At 38.0% G+C, this 12,648-nt stretch overlaps 1 protein-coding gene across 1 annotated transcript in view; it reads left to right on the top strand.

Moving 5' to 3' along the window:
* ROBO1 (roundabout guidance receptor 1) overlaps positions 1-12,648 on the top strand; it is a 763,832-nt gene that overhangs the window by 651,967 nt on the left and 99,217 nt on the right. The window contains exons 5-7 of the mRNA XM_057306889.1: positions 1,297-1,417; positions 1,768-1,906; positions 4,510-4,637. Coding sequence (XP_057162872.1) covers positions 1,297-1,417; positions 1,768-1,906; positions 4,510-4,637 — 388 coding nt within the window. The remainder of the gene's footprint in view (positions 1-1,296; positions 1,418-1,767; positions 1,907-4,509; positions 4,638-12,648) is intronic.

Consider the following 12,648-nt stretch of genomic DNA (forward strand, 5'->3'; position numbering starts at 1 on the left):
CGCCTTTATAAATTAGTGGTTTCAATAAACTCCAAGTTTATGATGGAAAAAAAATCCATTTGAATAATTCTTTCCTGCCTGCCTTTGCTTTGCTTTTTCTTCTCTCCGTGTCTCTCTCTCTCTCTCTCTCTCTCTTTCTCTCTCTCTCATGAGTACACTAGACAGAATAACTGTGAGGTTGAGGTCAAACCTACATGAAGAAACATTCTAGAAGTTATCCCTGACAAAACCTTTCCAGGGTCCAGAGCATTATAGATATTCCTGGGTAATTGAACCCAACTCTCCACCAAAAGCCTATTAAATTAAGTAAAGGTAGTTCAATTTCGCAACCTGATCTTAATTCATGGTTAACTTCAGTCTATTTATTGTACTGGAAGTCTTCTCACATTTGTAATTAATTCTTCTTCAAATAATTAAATGTTCAAGAGTGTGTCCAAATGACTTTCAAGATGATTTATTGGGATCTGTTCAGTCTCTGCCTCCTAAGTCCCTGGGAAACTACTTGGGCAGAGGCAACACCTATGTTTTTTTAGATCATGTCAGTTTCTGCACTGTTTGAGATCTTTAACGATATATTCCTTTAAAGCAACTCTGACCAATGAAGTAATTAGGGACGTTTTTGTTTCCACATCTTCTAGTATTAGAATATGCTTTCTTGAAATCACTTATAGCTAATCGGAATTTACATATTAATTATACTCATATGGTATTAAGAATTTCCTTTTTTTTCCCCTGCTTGCTAACCAAATTATTCACGCACTTGTTTGGTTTTCATATAACTAAATAATATGAAAGAACTTGGCCAGTTTAGAAATACAAATTTCTAGTTGTACAGAATGTAATAACTAGGGGCGCCTGGGTGGCACAGCGGTTAAGCGTCTGCCTTCGGCTCAGGGCGTGATCCCGGCGTTATGGGATCGAGCCCCACATCAGGCTCTTCCGCTATGAGCCTGCTTCTTCCTCTCCCACTCCCCCTGCTTGTGTTCCCGCTCTCGCTGGCTGTCTCTATCTCTGTCGAATAAATAAATAAAATCTTTAAAAAAAAAAAAAAGAATGTAATAACTGTATAAGAAGGTGTAGGTAAGTAAAAGTGTTTGGCCCCTTTCATATGGCATATTTGGTATTAATTTTGTCTAAAGTTACTACCTATAAATACAGCAAATACTGCACATCAGCTTTTTGGCATAATTATGCTTTGTTCTTTGTTTGGAAAGTAGACTTCACTTATGAAGACTTCTGTCATGTCAACATGGCTAAAATAATTTTAATCGTATTCCTGTAAAACTTTTTTTTAAGATACGAGGCGGAAAGCTCATGATTACTTACACCCGCAAAAGTGATGCTGGCAAATACGTTTGTGTTGGTACCAACATGGTTGGGGAACGTGAGAGTGAAGTAGCCGAGCTAACTGTTTTGGGTAAGTGAAATTTTATCTAATCTGCTCACTGTAAAGTAGATCTCTTATCATTTTTCAGTTTCTTTATGGCAGGGGGAAAGAAGTCACATTTTTAGACGGTAAACGAATATTTTCGCAGGGTGGGAGAGGAGACAAGAAAGTAATCAAGTAACCGGCACTAAAGTAGCCAAGAGATGGGAAGAAAACTAGGAGAAAACTCAAAAACTAGGGCGGGGCTTCTAGAAGAAAGGAGCTATGTGAAATAATTTTCTAAATAATATTTGAAATTATAAATGTCTTTATGAACATCTAAAATGGTTTTTAGTCTGTTCATTTTTATTTGTTCTTGAGATGGCTTTTTCTAATTTTAGAGAGACCATCGTTTGTGAAGAGACCTAGTAACTTGGCCGTAACTGTGGATGACAGTGCAGAATTTAAATGTGAGGCCCGAGGTGACCCTGTGCCTACAGTACGATGGAGAAAAGACGATGGAGAACTGCCCAAATCCAGGTACAGATCGGAATTTGGTGATATGATTCATCCACTCGGAATTTCTACTGTTCTCATTGGACCATCGCTTACATATGTGCCATTAGACTAGTCTACTCTAGACTTTTTGATCAGGGACCAGATGTAATATTAGAAATAATTAGAGTCAGGAGGAGGCTGTCATGCTTTCTTTCAGGGTTTCACATAAGAACTATAGATTCATGACCCCTGGCTTGCCCAGAGAACTCTTGTAGAATGTGATAGTCCTTCAACAGGTTTCTCTTCTGTCCAACCAGAGCACAATTAATAGCCATTTCTTTTATGAGGGTAGATAGGAAAGGGAAGGGAGGTATAGCAGTAAAGACATAGGTAGGAGCCAATTAAAAAGCAGGTTTCTATTTCCTTAGCTACAAAATCACCAGGGAAGGGCAGGAGAAGTTAGAGTTTCTTGATATCTGTCAAGTGTTTAAATTGGTTAAGAGCAGAGGTATACTTGCAGCCTCAGGGAATGAGACAGTGAAATGAAGCTTTCAGGTGTTGTCTTTAAGCTGTCTGTCCGTTCATTCGGCAAACATGTGTTGAGCTCTTGCTAGGTTTTGGGGTTATGGTGGCTTAGACAATAGTTTCTGCTCTCAAGGAGCTCCCAAAAGGTTTGAGTTGCTGGATACAGAGTAACATGGCAAACCTTTGTCACATAGATGGAGATGGGGGGGAGTAGGAAATCAGGAGATGGTTCTTACAGGAAAGTGACATGTAAGCAATGCCTTGAAAAATATGTATAAATTTGAAAAGCAAGAAAGAAGAGAAGAGTATTCTGGGAAAAAAGACATTACAACATAGACACAAATCTGAGAAAGAACATCACACGCTTTGAGTGGTGGAAAGTTTAGCATGGCTAGCTTATAGGGCAGATGGCAAGAAGTTATATCAGGTTGGAGATACTGGGGCCAAATGATCAGGGGCTTTGTATAATAGACTGAAAAAGCTTGAATCATATTGCATGCACACCGATCAGTCGAAAGGGATTAGTATGAACAGGATTCATTTTTTTTTTTTAAGATCTTATTTTTAGGGGCACCTGGGTGGCATAGTCGGTTGAGCGTCTGACTCTTGGTTTCAGCTCAGGTCGTGATCTCAAGGTCATGAGACCAAGCCTCCCGTCAGGCTCCACACTCGATGAGGAGCCTGCTTTAAGAATTTCCCTCTCCTTCTGCCCTTCCTCCCAATGCACACACACTCTCTCTCTGTCTAAAAAATAAATAAGTCTTTTAAAAAAGATACTGTTTTTGAGTAACCTTTACAGCCAATGTGGGCCTCCGACTTACAACCCTGAGTTCAAGAGTCACATGCTCTACCTACTGAGCCAGCCAGACACCCCAAACAGGATTACTTTTTAGAGAAAATAATTTTTAGCACTGTGGATATTACATTAATGTAGGGCAAGGCTAATGGCAGGTCTCCATTGTTGTTTTTGTCCAGATGAGAGATGTGGATTGCCTGAACTGGGGCAGGAGATAGGGGTAGGGGTCCATAGTAGAGAGAAATTTCTGAGACTAAACTGATGAATTGGATGATTTGTTAGATATAGAGAGCTGCTGGAGGAAGGTATTGGGAGATTGTATTAGGAGAAGTTCGTTTTATGATGGGGAAAGAAAGAAAAGAAAGTTGTATTTGACATATGAAATATTAGGTACCTGTGGGATATGCTGTCTGACTATCAGTCAGTTGGGATTATGAATTTGGAGCTTCAGTGAAATAGGGGTTGGGAATGTTTGTGCGGCTGATCAATATATAACCTACAGTAGCTAATATAACTCAGGAATATTACGTAGAGTAAAAAGAGGACTAAAGTGAAACTTCGAAGGAAACCCAACATTGAAGGGGAGAGAAGATGAGGCAAGGCAAGTAAACTCTGGGATGAGAGCCTGGGTTCAGGTAGCAGCTCTGCCACTAAACTAGTGGGAACCAAAGCCAGGCCACCTTACTTTCTTATGCCTCCAATTTCTCTCTGCAAAATGGAGATGAGTACAGTACTTCGTACAATTGTTTGTTTGTTTTTAATTTGTTTGTTTGCTTGAGAGAGAGCGCACAAGCGGGAGGAGCGGAGGGAGCAGGAGAGAGAAACTCAAGCGGACTCTGCCCTGAGCACAGAGCCCGATGTGGGGCTTAATCTCACGACCCTGAGATCACAACCTGAGCTCAAACCAAGAGTCAGATGCTCAACTGACTGTGCCACCCGGGCGCCCCAATACTTCATGTAGTTGTAAGAATTTTAAAAGGTGAAACCTATAAAACAAAGTCCAGCATAGAATAAGAATTTATTTAATGGTCCCCATCTTTTAATTTTAGTATGAGGACAGTATGAGGAAAGAAATGAAGAAGTGCCAACCTTGCCCAAAAATATCCTTTTAGAAAATAGTTTGATTGTTTAGCTAACATAATTGGGAAAACAGGTTCTTTCTATCTACATGCTTCCATAGAGGGACGCCACATTTCACCTTTTGTTTTACATTTTCTGAAGAGAATGTTGCACATTATTGATTTGCAGCCTTAGCATATTGCTAATGATGGGATTTTTTAAGTAGAAAGTCACTTACCTGTGCATTGGTTTGTTATGTCACTAGATACGAGATCAGAGATGATCATACCTTGAAGATTCGGAAAGTGATGGCTGGTGACATGGGGTCATACACTTGTGTTGCAGAAAATATGGTTGGAAAAGCTGAAGCATCAGCTACTTTGACTGTCCAAGGTAGGGTTTGTGATTGCTTTATCATATGAAGTATAATGTGGATATTAGAAGAAAATATGATTTATTCGAGTAGTTTACATGAAATATAGACTTCAAATAGTGCTATAAATATTTCATTCCAATATAATTTAGAGAAATTATCATTTTGCCTATGGGAGCTCTGTAAGTGTTTATTACAGGAAATTGCATCAAGTTGTTAAAATTATGGAGAGTTCTGTCTTGGTGAAGTAGAGGAGGAGAGTGTGCTTTAATCTCTGGGCCTTCAGACATAGAGCCCTTCTAATCTTTTAATTAAATGACAGCTATTACCATGAAAACTTTGTCTTTAAATGGAAAAAAATCTACCGGCCCTTCAGACTGTGCACTTTCAAGGGTCTGTACAATTCAGAACACCAAAATAAGAAAATTCCATTTCCCTCTAAAATGTACAATTCATCCACAGAGTAGGGACTTCCATCTTTTTTTTTTTTTATTCGTACAGTCCTGTGAAACAACAGACATTCAGCAAATATTCGTTGAATGAGTTAATTGCCTCTGCACTTCGCTAATTCTGATACAGATTAATTATCTGATGTTATATGAACCCAAATGGATGTCTCATTCTATGGCTACAAGTTTTTGAATGTCAGACTCATGCAGAAATGGTTCTTTCACCTCCTTTGTATCCATTATCCAGATGTTTTTCATTTTCATAATCCCTTTTCCCCTTTCTTCATGATGTCACACCGATTATTTCTCACTATGGCTCATCTGAGAACTCTCTCATTTTTTTTTTTTTTTTTGCTTTTTAGGGACAAATTCTTTATTGTGGAATTTCAGAGACAATGACCTTTGAAAAACATTTTGCTCATGAAAAAAAACTCCCCTATTTTGACAAGTATATAGAGTACACAGGGATTTGGGTCCTAAACCACTTAGGTTGTTTCTGGGTCTGACATTAGCAACACTTGACACTGTCATCCTTTCTGAACAGTGTCTCCTCTAAGGCTATTATGAAGAAAAAGGTGGCTTTTGAGGAGTGCTTCTACTGTGGGCTTTCTATAAAAGAGCCTTGTGGGCTTTTTACAGTTTAAAAAAAAAAAAAAGAAGAAAAAGAAGAATATTTTCTTTCTTTCTGTAAAGCCATTACATCCCACTTTGGGGTTTTTAGCTCAACCTCATAAAAACAAAAGAAAAAAAAAAAAGAAAGAAAGAGAAGATCAAGAACAAACATTGAATTTCTAAGGCCTAGACTACTTCTCTTTAATCTAAGTTAGACCTGAACTCCATATAAGACTAAAACTGTAAGAAAAGGAAACCCCTTTACGTTTAGAGAAAGCGCAAATTTAAGAGATGTCAAATCCCAGTTCAAAAGCCCTCCAGAGGGAGTAAAAGGAGCCCAGACAAGACATGAAAAGGTGTGTCTGTCTTTAGGCAGTTGTGACAGGGAGGCTGATTGTCTATCACATTAGTCAAAGAGATATGTTTCACTTTATGTTTGAAGTCCTTTACTTTGCGAGTCTGATGCTTTTATTAATAACAGCCATTCCTCTGTGTCTACAGTGGACATTGAAATCAAAATAGAATTTCTTCCTACAATTTTATTTATTTTTTAATTTTTTTCCTTCAATTTTAAACTCCTCCTGCAATTTTAAACTGAATCCAAAGCTAATTCAGCCTTAAGTTTTCCATTTGAAATTTTTACTCCCTAAGCCTGAATTTCAATGGAAATTGGGTACAAATGATCAAATCTGGAAACTACCTTAAGATTTTAGAATTTTTTATTTCAACTGCATTGGGTTTTCCATAAATCTATGAAAGATCTGTATATTGGTGAGAAGGTATTCTTTTATCCAAATATTAAAATAAGATTTGCATTTTAATATCACTGTTAAAATATCTTTAATATTTTAGGATAATATGCATACTATGCCAAAGAAAGTAGCATGATTCCCAACTGCAGAAGATAACTAAGAAAAAAATATGAAAGTTTACAAAGGAAACTTGAGAAGTTGTATTTTTTTTTTCTTCATTTGAGATTGAATACAGAAAAATACTGCTTACTACAAGGAAAACTAATTTGAAATGAATCCTTTTGATAGCAGGAAACCGTTATAATAAATTCAGTAGTGTATTAATTTCTGTATTTTATTCGTGTTCAATTTTTAAAAGAAAATATTGGAGTCAGAATGGGCTCAAATAATCTTCCTTTCCTTCACCCCTCATACAAAAAATACTTAGTTTTGGGAGTTGATGTTGGGCAACAAAACTCTGTGCTCCAGGTAGAAGTTACTGGAAAAAAAAACACTCTTCAATGAGGGTGTCCATTGGATTTTCATACCCAGTACAGACATAATTAGTTCTAATATTTAAAAAATAAACTTGATTTGAAAATCACATCTTTTTTTCCATTTTTTTCCTTTGAAATCCCAATTCTCCTTTGTTGGAGACTCTACCTGTACATTTTTCTTTCGATATTCCTTCTAAGGATTTTCTTACTTTTCATACTTGTGTAGTCTTCACAGTGCTCAGCATCATACGGGTCATAGAGTTGGCACATTATTTAATAAATACTTGTTACAATTTGAAATACGAATATGGATTCCAACCTTCTGCTTGATTGGTGAAAATATCATGGGGACATCCTAAGAGAAATTCAAGCAACTTCTGGTGGCTTTGATTCTGAATGCCAATAATTAGGTTCTGTTGGATCAAAGTTGAAGAGACTGCCATCTTATGACAGCTGCCTGGTGGTCTGTGTTTGAAAGGGACTAGAGCCAAACCTAGAACTAGGCAGAGTGTCCTAAACTTATCTGAAGTTTGTTATCTGAATGTATCTGAACTTACATTATCTATACTTATCTGAAACTTATTAAATATGCCGATTATCTGGGATGCCCCAACACAGAAATTTGTTTTTATTTTTGTTTTTGTTTGTTTGTTTTTTTTTTTAAGATTTTGTTTATTTATTTGAGAGAGAGAGAGAGAGAAAGCATGAGCAGAGAGGGGGGCAGAGGGAGAAGCAGACTCCCCGCTGAGCAGGGAGCCTGATGTGGAGCTCGATACTAGAATCCTGAGATCATGACCTGAGCCAAAGGCAGACACCGACTGAGCCACCCAGGCGACCCTGTTTTTGTTTGTTTGTTTGTTTTGTTTTTAAAAAGTAAGCCCCATGCTGTCTCCACCCTCAGCGTGGAGTCTGCTTGAGATTCTCTCTCCATCTCCCTGTGCCCCCCGACTTGTGTGCACTCTCTTTCTCTCTCCAATAAATAAATAAATCTTTAAAAAAATAAAGAAGCCCCATACTCAATTCGCAACCCCAAGATCAATAGTCACATGCTCTACCGACTGATTCAACCAAGTGCCCCTTTATTTTTGATTTTTAACAAGCAAGTTCATGAATCCCTGGAGTGAGGACTTACTTGAACTGGTAGAAAAAGTAAAGGACTTTAAAATTTTTCTTTGGAGTTTAGGTATAATCAGAGCTGGAAGAAATGTACTACAGAGAATTGTGTAGCTAAGAGCATGGACGTTGGAGTCAGAATTTAGTTGAATCTTGTTTCTTGCATTGACTGACTGCGTGACCTAGAAAAGGTGATTTAAACTTCTTGAACCTCAGTTCAAGCCCCATGTGTAAAATGAGTATGGTAATACCAACCTCAGAGCTTATATTTATAAGGATTAAATTAAATTTTATATATTTAAAATTTTAACATACTGTCTGATACAGAGTAAATGTTTCATAACTAAGGAACGTTATACTCATATTAGTATTATTATTGATAGCTTTATTGCTTAATTTTAATAATTATTGGCTACTTAGTAAAAAAAAAAAAAAATGGTACCAGTCAGATAATTCTAGACAGGGAGGTTTGTTCTTTGCTATTGTAAATGAGAAATGTGAACTACTAATATAGTCATGATAATTTATAATCCAAAAATTATTCAAAACTCTCCCTAAATATAAAGTTTTACATTTTCATTACAAAAGAAGCTTTAGTGGCTTTTAGAGTAAATGTGTTGGGGGGGTTGTGTGTGTGTGCTTCAGAGCTCTAGGGCTAGACTTACATTTTGCAAAATAACCACATAAATTAATGAAAATAATGACCATTTGGGAATAGAAATGATCAAAAAGAGTACCTTTTATGTTCAGTGGAGTGTTACTGTTATGGAAGAACACTCAGCAGAGGGTATTTGACCTTAATTCTGATTCCGTTGCCTTGAAGAGTGGCTGCTTTGCAATAATTTTGATTCTGAGCACCTCAGGTCATCTTTCCTCAAAACAGGGTGTTTCCACGTAATTCTTTCTAAGACTGGTAAGATGATCCATGAGCAGATGTTCTCAAAAACTGTTTCTTGTCCTTTATGACCACTTGGAAGCTTCAATTAATCAGTCCAAGCCATGAAATATGAGGCCACACCCTGTTATTAGCGAGTAACTGCACTTCTAAAACCTATACCACTCACATATCACACGTGACATTGGACGGATGACTTCTTGAGCAGCCAAACACAAAGCCGTTGAGCCAAATCAAAATATTGATTATTTGTAACACAGATTTTATTTAATCCTGAAAAGAGGCAAATTTTAATAAAATTTGGCAATGTTAAGAAGTTTTTGATGAAAAATATGTGCATCCTGGGCTCCGTAAATATTTAGGCAGTTCTTCAAAAAGACTATCCATAGTCCTGTAACTTGCATGTCAGTGTTGGGGTAGCACCAAAACTGAATGAGACTCAAAGGCTCTGCAGTTCTTTGACCTATTGAAAAATAATCAATGTCTATTACATGACCAATACAAAATGGTGAAATAAAGTTGTTTGGAATGATTACAACAGAAACATCTTTCGGCTGAAACTCCCAGTTAACCTGAAAATTCAGTTAACGTAACTTAACATTAACATTATTAATGTAACTTAACATTATTCTCTGGAATATTTTTTTGAAGATTTTATTTATTTATTTATTTATTTATTTATTTATTTGAGAGACAGACAGAGAGAGAGGGAGGGAGCAGAGAGGGGCAGAGAGGGAGGGAGAGAATCTCAAGCAGAGTCTTCACTGAGCGTGGAGCCTCATGTGGGGGGCTTGATCTTACAACCCTGAGATCATGGCCTGAGCTGAAACCAAGTATTGGATGCATAACGCAATGAGCCATCTAGTCACCCTTCTCAGGAGCAATTTAAGTTTTGTTACTTATAAATTTAAACCATCAATGTTACTATATTTATAGTGGGTGTCTGCCCTTGTTTTCTCTGCATGTGTGTAACATCTCCAGACCTCCTCAAGAATTCTCTTTGTGAACCTAAAATACACATGAAAAATAAGGCATCTTTTTAATGTCATCTCAGTTTTGATTGATTACATTGTTATATTTGCACTTTAGTGTCTCAATTTGGCAAGTGATAGGATTGCTGGTTCTGTGTTGGGTAGGAATGAATTCTCTTCTGAACTTGCATTTTATATTGTCTAATGACCGCATCTTTTAAGGCACAAGATACGTAGTGTGGTATTTATAACCATTTTATAGGTCGTGACATACCTATAAAGTATGAAATCTAACCAAAACAAAATAGATGCAGAGAGGCTCCCTGCCAGGTTTTTAAACAGTGTGCCATTGAAAGTGCTAGAATTTATGCCTCTGCTCGGTGTTCTGAGAATGGTCACAGGTTTGTTTCATAGTATTTTACTATCCTAATCTCAACCTATTAGGCCTTTATTAGATGTTTGCCAGGTGGACCTTGACGTTCTTCTTGGAATCACATGATAGCTAACTTAAATTTTTTACTGGTTTTTATTTGTGAACCAACTCATGGTTAATTTAAAAAGTGAAGGTTTTTGTTTTGGTTTGGTTTGGTTTGGTTTGGTTGAAGTTTGGTGCATGGTGAATGCAGCTTCAAAGAATTAAATGAAAAATAAAGGAAGAAAAAGAATTTTATTTACTAACAGTATTAGTAACAAACCCTTTGAAATGAGTAATTATGCATTTATGATGACAGTCATGTTGACAGCTTTTTAAATCATTCCATTTTTGAGGAGTGCTATCCAGAAGGAAAGATAGAGCATGAGGCCTCAGAGAGTTTAGTTTAAACTCTGAATTTCTCCCATTTCCCGGTCTATGCACTGCCTCTAAGAGTTGGTAGGATTCTTTGCTTCAGTGATCCTCATTGCTTAAACAAGGCAAACTTGAGGGCATTATTAATCTTTCTACTCCCTTTGCAACTTTACAGAGAAAGTGGCTATTATTACTGTCACAATTTTATTTCCAAAGTGAATTTGTGACTCTGTCACCAGAATGATCATGTTCCCGTCCCTGTGTCTGTCACAGGAAACCAGACTGAAAACAGACTTCCGTACCCCAGCCATTCCCCAAGCCATCACATTTTATCTTTGCTGAGTTGAACCATTAAGAAAATCTAATCCCACTTTTGTTTGTCTGTCTTACAATAGGAACTAAAAAGACATTTAGTCCTCTCGTTTCCCTCAGCCCTGAGTGCTGGGCCAGTCCAACACAGGAAGCTGGACATTTAGATCTTAGTTCATACCTCACTGCACTCCTCTGCAGGCCACTCACAGAGACCAGTTATTCTTTGAAGCTCAAGACACAGTTGCTTTTCTGCCCTTTTAGCAACAGCTCTGTTAAAAGAAAAGGCAGATACCAAACATCTCTAAACCAGGTGATGCTCTGTTACCAGACGAGTGGGATTTCTGTGAAATCCCAGCTCTTTTCTGATAAATGCTTGTCCATTTTTCTTCCTTTGATGTCAAATTACTCCATTTTCTCAATTTCATCACCTGTTTTATTTTTTTAATTATAAAACATTGTATCATGAATGATGTTGCTATCTCTTTAAATTTATTATTGGCGTACAATAGGAATTGTTCAAATGAATCATCAAAAGGATGTGCATTCTCTTCTGTTCTGAAGAATTGTTATTTTGTCTGGTACTTCCCATAAGTATTTATGCCTACTATGCAATGAAGGAGCAGAGTGCTTCCTCATTAGGATTGATTAGCCACTGACAGCTTCTGGAAGGCTGAGCCTTAAAGTCTGAGATTGACGTGAGACCAAGGAGACACAAAGGCAGAAAAAAAAAGACGGGTGCTGTCTTTTGGCTGACTTAATTGCTGCTAATGGGATGTTTCCTAGAGCCTCTCTCCTTGCTGCTGGAGAACCACATGCTTCAAACAAGGGGCTTTGCTGAAATATCTCGGGCACTACAGTTTGTGATTCACCCCTATTTAATGTCCCAATGAACTAGGAGTTGAAGAGCAGTTATAACTTTCAGTGAAACAAGACGCAGCTGTCAGAGGCTTGTCGAAGCTTTTAGGTTTCTACAGACCCGGAGTGTGAATATTAATTCACAGGAAGTGATAGCGATGCAGTGAACGTGGGAGGAGTGTGGAGTGTAGGAGGCAGATGCTGAGTTCTCTCGTATTCTCTGCATCAGTGGAAAGCAGGGTAACCCACAGACACACACCAGTACACAGCCTGGGTGGTGGGGCTCATGCTTTACTCTTGCACTTCTCCCAGGTCAACCGTCACAAAATCCTACTTATTTTTGCCTTTTAAATATTTCTTAACCCTCCCCCACCTCTCTTACCCTTGCCTCACTGCTTTCATCAGGCCTTTGTCGTCTGTCAATCTGCCTCTATCTTGTCCGATAGAACCAGTTCTCCACGCAACGGGTTCAGCTCCCTAAAACACGAATCTGAACATCTTACCCCATCTCTCCAGGGTAAGATCTAGAATACTCAACAGTGCTCCTCCTGGCCACTCGGTCCCCTCTCACTACTCCCTTCAGTGCAGTACCACTGTATTGTTTATATATATTTTCTTCATGCACATCCCACCATGTTGCTTACCTCTGGGCTTTTCTTAATGTTGGTCCCTTGGTCTAAAATGCCCCATCCCCCACCTGCCCTATCTTCTACTTGCTAATTATGCCTTCTGAGACTCAGCTCAGGTGAGCGTCCTCAAGGAAGCTTGGCACACTGTCCTCACCCAAGCACAGGTTGGGGATTTCCCCA

Source organism: Ursus arctos, unplaced genomic scaffold (genome assembly GCF_023065955.2).
Source record: "Ursus arctos isolate Adak ecotype North America unplaced genomic scaffold, UrsArc2.0 scaffold_4, whole genome shotgun sequence".
Lineage (NCBI taxonomy): Eukaryota > Metazoa > Chordata > Mammalia > Carnivora > Ursidae > Ursus > Ursus arctos.